General features: G+C 42.6%; 1 protein-coding gene and 1 pseudogene across 5 annotated transcripts; both read right to left on the bottom strand.

The window, feature by feature from the left end:
- Positions 1-2547: 2547 nt before the first annotated feature.
- Positions 2548-13077, bottom strand: LOC103708310 (UBP1-associated protein 2C pseudogene; annotated as a pseudogene). Of its 4 annotated transcripts, none has more exons than XR_604276.6 (3): positions 11745-13077; positions 3049-3131; positions 2921-2946 (listed from the first exon to the last, which is right to left on the bottom strand). The product of XR_604276.6 is annotated as a UBP1-associated protein 2C pseudogene, transcript variant X3 (transcript). The 4 variants fall into 4 exon arrangements; XR_604277.6 differs by having other exon boundaries at positions 3049-3128; XR_015969083.2 differs by having other exon boundaries at positions 2548-3131.
- A 1545-nt stretch (positions 13078-14622) lies between these two features.
- Positions 14623-17583, bottom strand: LOC103708374 (ARM repeat superfamily protein). The gene is made up of 2 exons (XM_008793270.4): positions 16957-17583; positions 14623-15678 (listed from the first exon to the last, which is right to left on the bottom strand). The coding sequence occupies exons 1-2, from the start codon at positions 17439-17441 to the stop codon at positions 14826-14828; spliced, it is 1338 nt and encodes a 445-aa protein (XP_008791492.2). The 5' UTR covers positions 17442-17583; the 3' UTR covers positions 14623-14825.
- Positions 17584-17628: the final 45 nt, after the last annotated feature.

Below are 17628 nucleotides of genomic sequence, written 5' to 3'. Positions count from 1 at the left end.
TCATCATCAACCCGATATCGCGAATCAAGGGATGGTCGGCAGCACCGGCTCTCAGACCCCCCTGGATCCAACTAATGACCGTAGCCGAGTCACTCTCCAAGATGACTGATCTAGCTGAGAGCACATGCTGGGCGTGTCGAAGACCCGCCCAGGCAGCTCTCAGCTCTGCTCCAGGAACCGTGCAGTCAAATACCTGACAGCCTCCCGCCGCCACTATCCTGGAGGTCGGGTCCCGAATAACAAAACCCGCTCCACCTATCGTGCCACCATCCAGCACGGACCCATCAAAATTGACTTTGAGGAAACTTGGGGGTGGGGGCTCCCAGGTGAAAAACACCGAGTGAGAAGCTGCCGAGGCAGAAGGGGAACCCCAGATATCCCGAGCTATCAAAAGTCCATCTAAGGAGGAAGCATGACTAAACTCTGCCGCCTGCGCCCGGGCGCTCTCCGCCACGAGCCTTGGCGACTTGCTCTGCTCACCAAAGGTTCGAGCATTCCTGGCCAGCCATATCTGGTATGCTGTGCAGGTCGCTCTAACCTCCTCTTGGCATGTCAATGGGTTACCCGACCACCAGCGGATAGTTCGTAAGAACTGGTCCCCACGGGTCCAACCATCCCATGGCAGCCCCGCCGCACACCACGCCACCCTCGCCCATATGCACTGAAACAGTGCGTGGTCCACCGACTCATCAGCTCCGCATGCCCCGCACTCTGGGGGCATCCTCAAACCCCGTTCGCTCAATACTGCTCTTGTCGGAAGCCGAACCCAGGCGACCTTCCATAAGAACAGTGCGACCCTCGGATGGAGGCCTAGGCGCCAGACCCAGGCACACTCCGGCCCTGGCTCATGCTCTGGCCGGAGCACACGGGAGAGGTCCCCCACCCTCACTCCGGTCCTGCACGATGTGCTCCACACCCGGGTATCCGGACCCACATACCCCGGGATCGGAAGGGACCTAACCCTCTCAGCCAAGTGTGCCTCAAACATGTGACCCAGCCTAACCTCATCCCAGGCAACCCCGCCCGGGACAAGGAGGTCACAGACCCGCAGTCCCTCCACTGCCTCAATGTCAACCATAGTCGGCCAGAGTCTCAAGGGTAGGGCACCCACCCATGGGTCACCAACCACATCAATACTCTGCCCATTGCTTATCAACCATCTAGTGTTCTCCTCAACCATGGGAAGATATCTGGCAATCTCTCGCCACATGAATGAACAGCGACGCCCACTGCGAATCGCCCCTGCAGTGCCAGTACGGCCATATCTGGTAGCCATGGTCTGACTCCAGAAACCCTGTGGCTCCAGCGTGAATCGAGCTGCATGTCGCTCCACCAGCCCCTGCAGCAATCAGCGCCTCACGTCGCTCCACCAGAGACAAGACTCCGAGGCCACCCTCACTCACTGGTAGGCAGACGCTCTCCCATGCCACTAGATGCATCCCGTGACCCCCTCCATACGACCCCCACAGGAAGCTCCGAAGTAGCCGCTCAATCCTCATTAGCACTGTTTTCGGAACTACTGTGTTGGCCATGAAGTGGACAGGCATGGAAGCTAGCACTGACCTAATCAGCGTCAATCTACCCATCATGGAGAGTGAAGATGCCCTCCAACCCTCCAGTCTGCTCTGAATCCTCTGCACCAGACCATAACACTCTGCTACCCGTAACCTCCGACCCGTGATGGGTACTCCCAGGTAACTCCAGGTCCCGTCCTGATCCGGCATCCCAAGTAACCCCCGAATCTCCTGTCTGACCCTATGCTCAGTGCTAGGGCTGAAGGAAATTGTTGACTTCTGAAGGTTTACCTTCTGACCCGACATAGCACAGTACTCCGCTAATACTCTCCTGAGTACTCGTGCATCCTCTACCTACGCCCTAGCCAGGAGTAGACAATCGTCTGCGAATAGTATATGCGATATAGACCCAGACCCTGCGAATAGTAGATGCGATATACTTGTTGTGCTTCAGCTATGAACCTAGGCGAGCAAGATAAGTGGGGTGCGATATGAGGGCAAAACACTCGTGCCTATTTCTTTGAAAGAGATGCTAACCATCGCCTATATAATCCACTTCCAGGAACAACCTCCTGGATGAGTACTCTAGTGTATGAACCTCTCTATTTTTAAGTGCTGCCCTAACTTAAGCATCAAAAATTTTCTGCTGGACACTCTTCGATAAAAAAAAACTTTTTTTTATTGTTTTAGGTCGGCCACAAACCAAGAATCCAGACACAACTAATAGTCCCGAAGCGCCCCAAACAGACTGCAGCTTCGTACAACCTGAACAACTCACTGCCAAGTTCTCTAGCATCTTTCTCTACTCGACATGAGTCAAGCCGGTTCTCAATAGGTCCAAATAAATGTAGACACTTCAGCCACCCAATCACACTTTACAAATGCTGCATCTACTTCACGCGGCAACCGACCATGGGTGTGACAGTGTCCATAGGTAGGCTCCCAGAGCTAAGCAAGTGCACTTGAAAATAAATGCATCAGACCCTTCGTTTAACCAGTCTGGAATTTTCCACAATTACAATCGAGGAGTACCTTGTATAATCACAATTCAATTTAAATTTGTTCTCAGAGAGGAACTTTTGTACTTTAACCAAAAAAAGGCAAAAGAAAAAACAATTGCAGCTATCGTCCGAATTTACACGGTTTCGATCCTTAGATCATTCGCCCACCGTCCCCCACAAGCAAGCCGAACATGTAGAGGCATTTATGATTAGTCCTCCGACCTGCCATTCCCGTGATTACCCTCCCATCCCTCCTCAAAGTGGTTACCCTCCTATAAGGATAGGCCCCGTTTCAGCACGGGTGATTCATCAAATTCGCCTAACCGACCTCAAATTCACACGTCCTACAAGAGCCCCCCTTGGGCCTGTCAAGGGGTTGTCATTTGTCTTCCATCACATTCATAACAATATGGACACCAATAGGCTTTTCCCTAGCAAAAAAAGAGAAGACTTGAAACTGGCTAGCAACAGATGATCATACATAGAAAGCCATAATGATAATGTAACAATTTAATTTAAATAAAGAATCCTACCAGATAATCGCACTTAATTACAGAATAGGCCCTGCATAAATGAGCTCTTGCAGCAGGCTTCTTCAACCTGAGATATTATTCTGCTGCACAATGGTTGGTTTTTAGTTTCAACTCAGATTATGAGAAAAACAAGCATGTACTCCTTAGCTCTGTAAACGCAATGAATTTGACATAGCTTTCTTAACAAAATAATCTATCCATGAGATATGGGACAATAAGGTTAGAACTTTTAAATAACCTCTCCCCAAGTGAACTACTATTTTTTCCTACACGGCAATGATTCCTCCAAGAATGCATCAATAAGCAACAAAACCCAAATAGGATATTACACGTTCAGTATGGTAATGAAAGTTCAAATAGCTTAATAGAGATCCAGCATCTAAATTCTGAACAGCTTTGAACTCTAGAGATCAATAAAACACACCACAAGAATTCCAGAATCATCAAAATCATACTTCCGTGTCACAAGATTTTTAACAGATACCACTATTTACGGCCAAGAACTAGTATATATTTGTCTTTGCATTCACGAGGCAAATAAATGAGCACATTTCAATAGTATATATGCCCCCCTGGCACATAAAATGCACCAGGAGGAACAAACAGCAATATATTCAAATGATATCATGTGATAATGGACAATAACTTTGGCTTTTTTTAAAGGTCTCTCACAGTTCAGCTATCAAGTACAGATAAGCTGTGCCTTAGTTATCATACTATTGTTGTTGGAAAAAGGAAGAAAAAAAAAAGACCATGCCAATCAGATCAAGAATCATCATAATCAAAGTAATAGATGCATGGATGTGGCAATCCAAATTTTCAACTTGTGCAAATTACTTCCAAGCATGCGGGCCACATAAAATCAAAATCGAACCAACAGAAAAGAAGTCACAGATGCAAAAGACAAGGAGCGTACGTAGAAACTAGAAAGAAAAAGGGGAAAAGAAGGGGAGGCGGTAAGTGTGTTGAAGTACAAATAAATAAGCTCAGGACTTCCCATCTTCCGCACAGGCTGTTGCTATCCCAAATACAATCTAAAATGCACATCCACCCAAAAAAAAGTAAAAAGAAAAAAAAGAAAAGCTCACCAACAAAATAATTGAAGCAAGAATTAAAAATTCAGTTAGCAATTGCACAGCAGAACCACTATCGGCACTGTAATAAATTAAACTGGAATACATAACAAAGAACCAAATAATTCAAGCACAGGAAATGGCAATTGAATAACCACCAGGAACTAACTCACTTCTAGAGAACATGAAAACCCAAAAAAGAGAAATGTTGGGGGCTGGATGAGGCAGAACACAGCCAAACAGGAGAGGAAGAACGGACTGCTAGTGGAAGGTAAAATAACTGCATCTCTTTACTGTATAGGTTCATTAACCATTAACTGCATACAGCATATCATACATAAGTTCCCCCCCAAATCCCGCTCGTCTGCTGTAAAGGATATGAAGCTAATATTACCTAGTGTACAACCAGATACAGATGCTTTACCATCTCCTTGCTAAAAGCCCCTCATTAATCAAATTTCAAATCACAGAAGCACAAAGTTTCACTGGCTGAATGAACAAGCAAACAGTTCACAAAAAGTAATGCACAGAGTACAAAATCAGCAAAGACAAGACAAACATCTTGAAGCTGAAAATCATTGGAATATAAATCATTCGTGCAAAAATTTTCATAGCTGACTGTTATCCACATCTCCGATGGAACTGGTCAATAACCACAATCATCAAGCTATCTCCTTCATTGAATTAGAACTGTTCCAGCATAACACACAAATGATGTAACAAAAGGTAAGACTAATAACATATAGATGAATCTCAGGACTATAATGAGGCCATATGGTACTTCAAAAGAAAGCCAAGGAAAAGATCTCTTCATAAGATAATATAAAGCATATGTAACAACCAAGTGCATTTATATATCTAATGGAGAAAAAGCTTCAATATAGTCACAAAGGCAAATGTACAGCTCTTGCAATTATGGAGCTTTTTCATAAGTTTCATAGTTCTTGACTACTTTTACTCATTCCCAACAGCTAAAACTCAGCAAACTGCATTGCAGAGCAGAAGCAGAGAGGTATCCAGTAAATTTGCAAGCCATTCATCAAAGAAGATAACTAGTCTGCATTCAGCACAACCATTCAACGCATTTGCTCCCAAGAGTTGTCATACACCTGAATAACACATCCATCACAACACAATTCATCATTCAACATACTACAAACAAAACGAGTATCATGCTCGAAACAATTAAACAAGACCAATCACATAAACAGTTGAACCAAAGTAAAAACAAAGTGCAAGAAAAAGAACAGAAACATATACACAAGAAAAGAAATTTCAGAAATTGTAAACTAGCAGCTTCCGGAAATCATTTTTTACCCGAAAAGAGATGATGCACAAGTCTACCTGGGTAACTTCTAAAACTTCACAACATCCAAGCATCATCCAGATAAAATTGATCAGCTACGAATTTCAAACATATCAGATGAAATGATAACACATACATACATACATGATATTGGCAACAACAATGATGTCAAAAATGCATGTTAATGTACTAGATACTTCAGGCTCTACAGGGAAGCCCACCATGTGCATAAAGAAATATGTCCTGCAATACGCTGACAACTGCCAGCTTTAGATTTATCATACTCAAAACCAGCATCATCCACATGTTCCATGAAACTACATTATATATCTACACATAAGAATATGGAATTGCTTAGTCTATTAAAGACATTTCTTGCATCTCATGTCAATATCATGTGCGAACAAATAATATGAGTGCCTAACAGGTTAATAAGCTAGAGAATAAAGGAGAACAAAAAAAAACTCTGTTGAAAAAATGCCATCAATATTACAGCACTCTCATTAAGAAAATCTATGCCGAAACTCTTTAAAAGCTATCTGCAACTTAACACACTATTATCATGCTTTAGAGATTAGTTGTAAATTTAGGGGGAAAATATAAAGTTATGAAAAAAAAATTGAGATGCCTGCACCAAAGAAAATGAACTAGCTCTGTAAAACAGATGGCAATTTCCAGGAAGAGGTTGACTAACAAATCAACCGAAATCATTCTGCTAATCAAACTCCCTCCAAATAAGAAACCAGCCATCAATCTAAGCAGCTTTTTTGGCACCCAAACAATGTGGCCTTCTTTTATTTATGTATGGTAACATAAAACTTCCATAGAACTCATGAAAGTTTAACTCCTCTCAGGCACAGGCGGTAAAGGAAAAACAATTAAATTTACAAAATAAGATAAATAGACATCAAATTATACAGGCATTATACTGGAGATATCACAGCTCTCCAACAAAATAAAACAGAGATTACATCAAGCATTTACAACACAGAAAATGAAGCACAACATAAGCTCAGCAAGCAACACATTGGGCTTCATCTGATTCAACAAATTGCCACAAATATAACAAGTTATAAGCAAAATGGACATGGAAATTGCTCTATCAGGATGCTTTTATCAATAACATCAAGCATTAATTCCTTTAGGAATACATGCAATTCAAAGGCATGATATCATTCATAAAAGAGGTGCTCCTACTAACAGTAGGAACACAATATACACTGGCCATAAGCATGCATTAGGCCAGGGCATGCACAAATTATAGGAATCTTGAAAGCACTGCTGGGAACACTGCCCAGAGAGAAGTCAACTGCATGTAGAGATATAGTCTCTTGTCTTATGGCTTCTCCCAAGACTAACTAAAGAAAAAACAAATCATCAAAATTCAAACTTTTGAAGCTATCATAGTCGAACTTCCATAATGTACCAAAAAAATAGTCAAACTTCGATCCAATATATGCCAGCCAGTGACACACAACCAGCACAAACCCTTGTTGTCGTCAAAATCAAATATTAGATTATTTCGCGAAAACTAGTGATGATCAGTCAATTAGTACCAAAAAGGCACCAATCTAGACTATCCAAACTAACGCAAATATACTACAGACTGAAACATGCCAAAAATTGCTCAACTCCCTCAACATGATCAATCACAATATTGACAAGAGAGGCAGTCAAGATGTTTTACGCAGATCGCTGTTTATGGACATGAGTAACTCAGAAATTATGACAATAGAAAAATCTTTGGTCACTGCAACCACTTAAAATTCTTCTACAGGTTCAGACCCCATTTTCTTATCAAGCTGTCCATCATAGCTAATATAGAAGAGCTCCCATCTTTTCTAAAGCCCTGTATTTTTCATTAGATTCATAAACCAGCTTCCAGTCAAATGGATGCAACACAAACTTACAGCAACTCAATAAAGTGTACCTCTACCTTAAGTTGAATTACACTGAACATAACAGACTACTATGGAAACAATGATAGGGGATCATGAAGTCCAGAAGCAAGTGAGAGAAATTCAAACAGCTGTTGATCGTCACCTATAAATCTTCCAGTAAAATGAAATCATTTTTTATTAATATTAGCATCACGAGTTGGCAAACCAACCAAGAGTTGCAAGCTACTACATTCCCAGCAACTCGATAAGTTGCAGCATTAGCTCCATTAGTGAAGCTAGGTCTATGCAAGCCATTGTTTGATTTCAGAATGAACTCGTCCAAAACTCAACCCTCAAAATGCATCTAAAGTTGATAGAAGGGGACAAACAATGAATATAAGCTCTGTGTCTCACTTCCGGGACCTTTTTTTGACTTAATGGAGTAGATCCTGCTAAGGGGTGATAAAGCTGGCCATGAAAAGTGTCATCCTCTTCAGATTGGAACATCTAGAGAGAAAAAATCTAAGCTAACTTATGTGAGCAATATTTTGTCAGATTTTCAAAAAACATGACTAGGTGAGAAAGGATATGCATGGGAAAAAAAGCCACCAAACCTGGAGAGAATTTCCAAACAAACAATTTTTTTATGAAATGAATCTAAGTTTTGATGCACCATTGACACAATGACTGTAAAAATATTAATGCAAGACGCATTAATGATCTAAAATAGCAACTTCCACCATAACAGCAATGAATCAGATATAAAGCTTACTATAGTCCCTGCGGTCCTTCACACCAGCCCACCAGATTAAATATATATAAGCACGTGGTCCTCACATTATATCATATTTTGTTATTTACCTAGCAGCTATAGAACATCTATAAACACTTCTTCTTGGTCATTGTTACAGAACTACTACTTTTTTATTCATGAATCTTGTACATCATAACACCAAAATCAGAGAACACTTGTTTTTCTTCATCTCAAAATCTTGTAAATGCAAACATACAGTTAGACGAAAAGAATATGCAGATAAAGAGATTTGTCAGGAGCAACAGCATCTACCACAATAACTTCGCTCTAGCAATAACTGCCATAAGGGGAGACTGATGCAGAAAACATTAAAAGAACACAACTGAAATGAAGGTTTGAAAGGGGGAAAAAACTAATTTAAGAAAGAGGAAACACAATCCTAAAATATTTAAAAATCAAAGAACGAACTAGTTTTCATCAGATTTACATTAGTTTCTCAAACATGATATCATTTAATACTAACCATAAATTTAATATATAGAAATCCACTCTTTATCGAGTATTAGTTAGCATTTATTCTTTCTATAAGAGACAAAAGGGGAGAGATATGCCGTAACAGAGGTTGATTTTATCAAGCCATTTAAAAAGTCTATTATGCTCATTACAGAGAGAGAGATGTGCTATTTAATCTCTCTCTCTCTCTCTCTCTCATCCATTAGGAGACCAAGTTCCCTGGGACTTTCTCCAAAATTCATTAAACTATAAGTCGCACTTTGAAGCATGTTCCCAGTGAATCGGATATGTTTCCAGAGCAAAAGTCAAAAATTAAGAGAAGTGGGAAAAGAAAAAAGGTGACACTTTTTTAGCTTCATCAATATGGAAATATGACAGTGACCATCATACATAGGGAAAAGTGAGTCTCAAAAAAGTCCAGCGCCAACACATGCATATGGACATGAGTAGTCACATGTGATAACACGAAAACAAACACAAGGGAAAACTTAATTCTGCCCGTTCTGCATTACCCTCCATGTTGAACCTGAAACATGTTTGTCCCCCATAACCATACAGCTAGAGCTTTCTTTTGGAAAACGTAATTGCCTTGATGGCCACCATCAAATATTTGTGAAAATTCCAAATGGAAACAAAAGGGAGATGGCTTGTAAAAATACAAGATTTTGCACGCGATGTATCGCAAGTAAATCATCTATACAATTGAGGAAAAGAAAGCTCAAATGCAACAAACAAAGAAAGCATAAGCTCAACAAACAAACAAAGAATTCACATTCCATGATAATTAACAATAACAAGAAAAATGTTATGTATGTGCTAAGATGTAATAAAAATACATAATTCAAAGAAAAATACCTTGAATGGACTAGGGTAGCAATTGGTCAGGATTGATACAGGTTGGATCAAGTTAGAATAAAATATCATTTGCAAACAAGACCCTGCCAAAGCTGACCAACACTATGTCAAGATTTCCTCAGCCAACCATCTCTCCTCCCACCTTGCAGGTGGACTCCTAAGACCAAACATGACTAAACTTTTAGACTGCTTCACACAACCCAACCTAACCATGCTGGTTTAACCCATCCTGATCCGACCATGCTCATCTAGACCTACCCTGAACAGATCAAGTTTGGATTTTTCACAAAGCCAAAAGGAAGAGAACAGAAACTAAACAACTCAATAAACACTTGCTATTTAATAAAAAACAAAAAAAAGCTGACATGGATGTTCAGTATCTTAATTGGATAAAATTGAGCTTAATAAGCTAATGAATAGAAAGTGAAGATCCCCTTCCAACCCTAATACAGCATTTTGATCAAAAGTTAACAGCTGATACCAAAGTAACAAATCAGCCATGGAAGACCCAAAACAACCAAGCCGAGATGATACAGCACATAAAACATTCCAACATATAATGTGATCTGGATTGAAGCTCTAACACACATTCCACTCATTTAAAGTCCAGTGAAGATAGGCTGGTCAAAATCCTCCAAACTAAAGAGCCCCCTTAATTTAGAAGCTCAAAAGGCAGGATGTTCTCCTTTAACTCCCATCGTAAAGATGCAGCATTGCCATGAGCATTTTTTATGCGTAATGCTTTGGGTAGCCCATTTTGTGCTGCCAAGTGACGCAGAGGGGTTCACGTAACTTGGGAGAATTGTTGCAAACACAGAGTGGTTGAGTATATGGTTGCCAAGTTAGCATTAGGGAGGGGCACTTAACAAGGCCCTGAAGCATTTTCCTTATTTTATTATTCCAAAAAATGTTATCTGTAAATGGTTGTTTCATGATAGTAGCTAAATAAATATGCCAGATGGCTTGGTTAAATAGCATTTATCTTGAAAAAACCTTAAGTAGCAGGAAGTTCTATCACTGAGTATGAAGACAGCAAGCCAAGAAAGTATGTTTTCATGCATTTGTTGAGAAGCACACCAAGTAATCAAGAATATTTTAAGACAACGAATAAAGGAATTTATCTCAAACTATCCTTAGGTAGCAGGAAATTCTGTCAGCAGCTGTGGAAACAGATAGCAAGAAAGAAGTTTTTCATGCATTTGTGGACAAGCAGACCAAGTAATCAAGAACACTACAAACGAAAGAAATTATCTTCAACTATCCATAAGTAGCAGGAAGTTCTGCCGGTGAATGTGAAAACAGGAAGCAAGAAAGAAAGTTTCCATGCATTTGTTGAGAAGCAGACCAAGTAATCAAGAAAACTATAATCAAGAATACTATAAGACAGCTAACAAAAGAATTTATCCTCAAATATCTTTAAGTAGCAGGAAGCTCTGCCAGTAAATGTGAAAACGACAAGCAAGAAAGAAAGTTTTCATGCATTTGTTATGAAGCAGACTATGTAATCAAGAATAGTATAATAGAGGAAGCAGATTAGGTAGGTAGAAACAAGCAAACACCTAGCATGCAGAATTTAAAATTATATAAGATATAACACGCATAAACAGAGGACTCAAGGACTATCACAAATCAGTATTTCCAAACGTGCATACAAAATGATTTAGTTGAAGGTACTGCTCTGTCGATGTAGAAAGAAAAGGAAGGAAAATCAACATAACAAGTAAAGAGACCAAATAACATGTAACAGGACATGATAGTCATCAGAATCAAATTCAAATCATTAAATACATAGCAATAAATTAAATTCAACACATCATTTAAATGAGCGATCCAAGACAGAAAACCACTACAAACGTGCAGTCAAGCAATAAAAGTATGCTTAAAGTTGTCACTACGAAGATAGAATCTAGATATCAATGAAAAATACAACAAACACGTTCCAGAGACCCATAATCTGCTAGTCTTCCAACCAACAACCGAGCAGCATACAGATGATATGAGACATAATTGCAAATTCCACAGAACGAGGCCAATATTATGTCGCAAAATTCATTCCTAAACCAAAACACATCAGAGAAAAGATTTCTGGTATGTTCACATAATTGAACTATAAGAAACAAATGAGTCATCTCAGACAGATTCAGAGAAAAGATTTCTGCTATGTTCACATAATTGAACCATAAGAAACAAATGAGTCGTCTCAGACAGATAATATTGACCCTGAAAAAAAGCTACAAAAGCTAGATCGATGAAAAAAATTACGTCAACGTATGCCAAAGGAATAGATGTGAAGAGAGAAGGAAAAAGAAGATTACCCTAGTAGTATGGGTTCTGGTAAAGCCCTCCACTCGGAACCCTAGATCCAGGAGATGAGCCAGGTGGTGGGTGGTGCTGGCTCTGGTAAGCGGACGCCGGGTAGTGCCCGCTCTCAGGATAACCCCCAGACGGCATCCCAACAGAGCTTGGTGGCAAGCGGTACAGCGATGATGCCGCACCAAAACCACCATAGCCACCAGATCCAGGACCACCATACTGCGACGAAGATCCATACGGACCCCCAAGACCGCCTCCATAACCTCCAGCTCCAGCACCAGCACCAGCTAGAGATGAAGGCACCTGGCTTCCCAACGATGACATACCTGGATTGCCAGCACCCATCGATGACGGCAGAGATGAGTTCAGGTGATGATGGTGACCCAGCCCTGCAGCACCTGGTATCCCACTGCCAGAGTAACCACCAAACGAAGAGATCCCACTGCCCGGCCCTCCATACTGGCTCGACAGAGAGCTCGGCAAGGAGGACTGGTGACCCATTCCGAGCTTATCCCCACCGATATCAGCCCCGCCTCCCATCGGTTGGCCCTGGACTCCACCCACCGGGACAGCAGCGCCGGTGGCCGGAGCCCCCGGCTTCCCCTTCTTCCCCTCAATCGCAAGCTTGCACACCAGATGGTGCCCATCAATGTTCTTGGTGGGGTCTACAAGAGACGCCCTGGCTGCCTCGGCCGTCTTGTAGACAAAAAGGGCAAACCCCCGGAACTTGCCCGTTTGCTTGTCAAACCCCAGTGGCCCCTCCTCGATCTCCCCGTAGGAGGAGAAGTGGGCGAGGAGGCGGTCGGAAGGCATGTCAGCCGGGACGTTCCCGACAAAGATCTTGCGGAGGGAGACGTCGATGGGGGGCGGAGCAGCGGCCGTGGGGCCGGCGGTGCCGGCAGCAGCGAGCTGGGTGACAGTCATGCGGCCGTCAATCTTCTTGGAGGGCTCCTTTAGGGCAAGGAGAGCACCGTCGATGTGGCGGAAGGTGATGAAGCCGTAGCCCTTGCTCTTGCCCGTGGCCTTGTCGACGATGACAACGGCCTCCTCGAGCTCGCCGTACGAGGAGAAGAGGTTGCGGAGGGCGTCAGTGGTAGTCTCCCATCCAAGGCCGCGGATGAAGAGCTTGCGCTGAGCAGGGTCCCGGTCCGCGATGGCCCGGACGGCGTCGAGGACGCCGGCATCGCGACACATGGCTTCCTGGACGATGTCGAGGAGCTGATCGCGGGTGAAGGGCTCCACGATCTTGCGGGCGTCCTCGGGAGTCAGCCCCGCCAGAGAGGTGGCGACGGCGCCGTTCTCGTCGGTCTTTCGCTTCTTCGAGTTGGAATCCATGGCCGACAGATAGCGCGCAGCAAAAACCCTAATCCTGAAACCTAGCGCTCAGAACCCCAACGCCACCGCTGCTTTAGCGTTTTGGGCAATTGCGTGTGGCGTATATAGAAAGTCTAATGGGCCCGAAGTGACTTAGGGCACGAATATCTGCTTTCTGACCCAGTTATAACAAATGGGCTGTGGGCCACAGCCCAGGCCTGTTTTTTTTTCCCCTTCTTTATGTGTGTGTGGTAGAGCGGCAGTCTTATAGGGCTCGTTTGGTTCGCGGGAAAAGAAGGGGGGAAAGTGTGGTCAACGGGAAAGTAATGAGATGCCTCTTGTTTGGTTGGAGTTTTCAAAGGAGAGAGAAGGGAAAGTTATATTCCCATGGGAATGTGATTCCCACATTTCATGGGAAAGTCTTTCCCATGAGAAACATGGGAAAGTTACTTTCCCATGAGGCGGGAATCACTCCATTTTTACTTTTTCCCAAAAAGTCCCTTCAGCATTAAAGAAGCATTAAAGAGGCATTAATTTTTATTAAGGGCATAATAGGAATTATATATAACTTTCCTAGGAAAGTGGATGGCCAACCAAACATAAGCACCTTGGAAATTTGTCACTTTCCCATGGTCAACCAAACATGCCAAAAGTACTTTCTTAGGCATCCTCTTCCTAGGAATTTGTTTCCCAGGAATCATATTCCTAGGAAGGAAAATGCTTCCCGCGAACCAAACGAGCCCATAAGGTATACACATCTTCTAGCGTCAGTCATCAGGATATCCTGTAATCTGTAGGGCAGCGACGCTGATGTCTCCGTAGCGCATATGCGCCATGATCGGCCACAAAGGATGCATCCGCTACGATCGGCCACAAAGGATGCCATCCAATCAGTTGCACTATTTTTCTCCCTGTAGATATATCTGATCACACATAAGGTGCAGCTCGATACAAGTTTCTGGAAATGTTCCAATACTGAAATGTTTGTATCTTAAAACTCCATCTCTACTTTGATCCATGAAATGGTCATTCTGGAGTACCCTTCCAACACTCCGGTCCTCCTCGGATAAGAACGATCGAGCAAACAGCGATGAAAAAGCCCAGCTCCATTGTTTACCCAGGTTATTATTGTATCGGAGACATCTTCCAACCAAATTCTAGCAGCTCGAAACAAGCTTGACGGCGAAAATTCTAGCGACCTGGCCGCAAGCAAAATCACTCCTGCAGCAAGAATGCGACCGAAATAGTCTTAGATCGGATATCAGACACCAAATTTGCCTTGCTTAACAGATACGTTGAAATTAAGTTTGCCAACATCTGATTGGGGGTTCCAGGACACCAAAGAAGGCGAGGGGCATCAAAAAAAATGCCAAGAAAGGAACATGGTGGCTTTCATTTCTACGGTTAACCTGTTGATATACAAGATGTTGATGAACTCTATCGCAAACCCTTCTGCAGTCCTATGCATTTGGTTTATTTTTCGACAGGCATCAAAAAAAGAGTTGAAATCTTTTGCAGTCCAGTATTCAACTAAAACTATTCTATGCACTCCAGGTGCCTCTCCCAAAATAAAAATTACTACAGCCTTCAAACAGCTATACGCTTTTTAGCATGGATGGTATGCACTTAAATGTAACATATCATCAGAAAACAAGCTGTACATTTTGTGGAATGTCTCATTTGTTATTATTAAATGTACAATCTCGCCATCACCAGAACCAAACTTTCAAAAGAAAGGTGAAGGTTTGATGCGGTGGATGGAGATTTAATTAGTAAGGCAGGCTCTTAGAGCTAGAGCTTGCCACAGAGCTTTTAAAACTAGAAAAATTCTCTGGTACACGAGCTCTTCTCATGATCGCTTCCATGTTGTTACTGAGACTCTGCTCTACCATCTGCTTGACAGCCTTCTGACATTTGTTTGTCTCTCGCCCACTGACAAGGCTTCTTGAAAGTGAGATCCTTTCAGTTTGAGGCCCAGAATGCACTCCTATCTTTGATTGCCCCTCATCTTTAAACCACTGCAGCATCTTAAGCGCCCTCTTCTGTGCAAGGGGGCTCCCTAACAAGGCCACCTCCAGAAGTAGTGGCACCATCCCTAACCCTGCCATCTTCTGCCTCTGTGTTTTGCTCCCATGAGCGAGAATCATCAGTATGTAAACAGCAAGCTCTTGGCATCGAGGCTTGTCGAACCATGTCGTAGTGTCGATCAAGGCTTTTGGAACCATGGAGTCATCTTCAATGACCTTCTTTCCCATCGCACTTAGAATCAAGTTCCCCATGATGGCTAGAGCTCCCTCCGAGGCCCTTCTGTTTGACGACAAGCTTATCAGAGTAGGGACAGCACCGCTCGAAACAATAGCTCTAGTATTGTCCAGCTTTGTCGACAGATTGTATAGAGTTGCTAGGCATGTAATCTTTATCTCCTCAGCAACTTCTTTGGCGTTAAGGATCTCAGTTAGGAAGGCAATGATGTGGCAAGGGGCAATGGGGAATTGAGTTTTTGCAAGAGAAGAGATGGAGAAGAGGAGGACTGCAAGTTCTTGCTTTCCAGGGAACTGTAGAGCGTCCGTGAGCTGTGGTAGTTTCACAAGGAGTCCGGCCTCCACCATAAGCGCCTTGTTTCTGAAACAAAAGAATGGCCAGTAAAAATATGCAATAATAACCAGCAAGATTTCATATCATCACCCTTGGATTTCATATTCTTGACTTTCAGTTCATAACAGTGTTTGAGGTGTGACTCATGATAAAACCTTATCTTGACACTTTTTTTTAGATCTGGTATTATTATTGCTATCGAACGCCAATCTATTGAAGGAATATTTTGGTAAGATACAGAGAATTGGTGGAGTAAGTATATTACTAAGATACAGTGGAGGAAGCCTAACAAGGAAGGTCAGAGTTGAAAACCGGCAAGAAGCCAAGAAAACATAGGTTGTCGGGTCAAACATGTCTCATCGTGAGGCTGTGCCTACCCATAGGAACAGAGTTGGGCTAACGCCATTATCTCACCAAGTTCACAGATCTAATCGAGAGTTTAACGCAAAGTCTGCTTTGACTTGAGATCAGTTGACTCCGTTTTTTTCCTTTCTTCCTTTTTTTTTTTTTAGTAAACTTCCCCTCTTCTTTATAAATAATCTCAAAGTTTTTAATGGCTTGTGTTCATACAGTTGTCTGTTTAAATATACCTTAACGTTCAACCCAAAAATAAAAACGTTCGTAGATATCTTCCCTTCATATACATAAAGTGTTATATTTAAACAGTTTGGATTTGCCCTAAGAACATTTTTGGCAGTGCATGAAGTTGCAAATTTGATTTCGCCATAATGCTTGAGTTTCCAAAATAAACATGCAATGAAAAGGTCGTATTAAGTTAACTAAATCAAACAGTTTTAAGCAGGGTGAGCTTTAGGTGCAAACATGATGTCAACACTAATCAAAACGATGGCATCCCCATTGCTACCCCCTTGAATTGTATCCCCTAAATCTCAGAAGATGGATGCCGAACTTGGGAAATATTGCAAGAACAACTAGGTGTAACTCATGGGGACGACAGCAATACTTGTTGCCCCAAAAACTCACCTAGATATCATATTACAACCTGATGATACGTGATCCTTTCTCTTTGGATTTAAAAAATTTGCCATACCAAAAACACAGGAGCATCCTGCCTCTTTGAATTTGTTGGTAGAGAATGAACTGATGGAACGGGGAAATCATAACCGAGGAGGCAAAAACAGAACCAGAGGAAAGATAAAAATTGTGAGGACTGCAGTCCTGGTGTTGGTGAGCATTGGAGAAGTTTAATCATCTAGTGAAGGGGAATTCAGACATCCTTTGATGCATAGCGAAGAACATAAATTAAACGAGCATTGAATATAGACAAAGATGGGTAGTACTCACGTAAAAGTACCATGAGCAAGCTCGATCAGCGCTTCAATGGCCAAGTGGCGGCAATGATCATCCTGCGCCTCAGCGAGCATCGACACCAGCGACGGAATGACACCCAGCTTGGCCAGCGACCGCCTCATACGAGCATCCACTTTCGCCAGCCTCTTAATCTCCAACGCCGCCTCCCCCTTTTCCTCCCACCCTCCAAAGTGCAGCTGCTTCACCGACCTCTTCATCCCCGCCGCATCCACTTCCTCGCCCTTCGCTTCCTCGACCTTCGTCCTTATCCCACCACCCTTCATCTCTGATTTAACAAAACTTAGAGCAATAGGTGGTTCGATGGAGTCTTTGAGCTCAGGGTTGGCCTTGGCCTTTGTTTTATAAGAGGAAGGTGAGAAAGAATGACCAAAAATTCGAGCAAAGAAGCAGAACAGTAGTTGTTGCAGCTTCTTGCGCTTGTTCTTCTTGTTGGAGAAGGTAGGAGAGGAATCCAACATGTCTCTGCTCTGTCTCGGGTTCTCCGAGTTAAACAAATCTCTTGCTGAATAATGCAACGTAGAGTAATCAGCACCGGAGACAGGACAACGAAGAGATTTCAGAAGTCACATGGAAGAGAAGTCGTGAGGAAGAGGAGGGAGGACAGGCAAACCGCCGCCTAACCCTGGACTCTAGTATATGTGCTTG

This window comes from Phoenix dactylifera, chromosome 9, assembly GCF_051530095.1.
Source record: "Phoenix dactylifera cultivar Ajwa chromosome 9, Ajwa_hap1_PhDact_Kaust_v1.1, whole genome shotgun sequence".
In the NCBI taxonomy this organism is placed as follows: domain Eukaryota; kingdom Viridiplantae; phylum Streptophyta; class Magnoliopsida; order Arecales; family Arecaceae; genus Phoenix; species Phoenix dactylifera.
The sequence above is the reverse complement of the archived record's forward strand: the minus strand, read 5'-3'. Positions and strand labels throughout refer to the sequence as shown.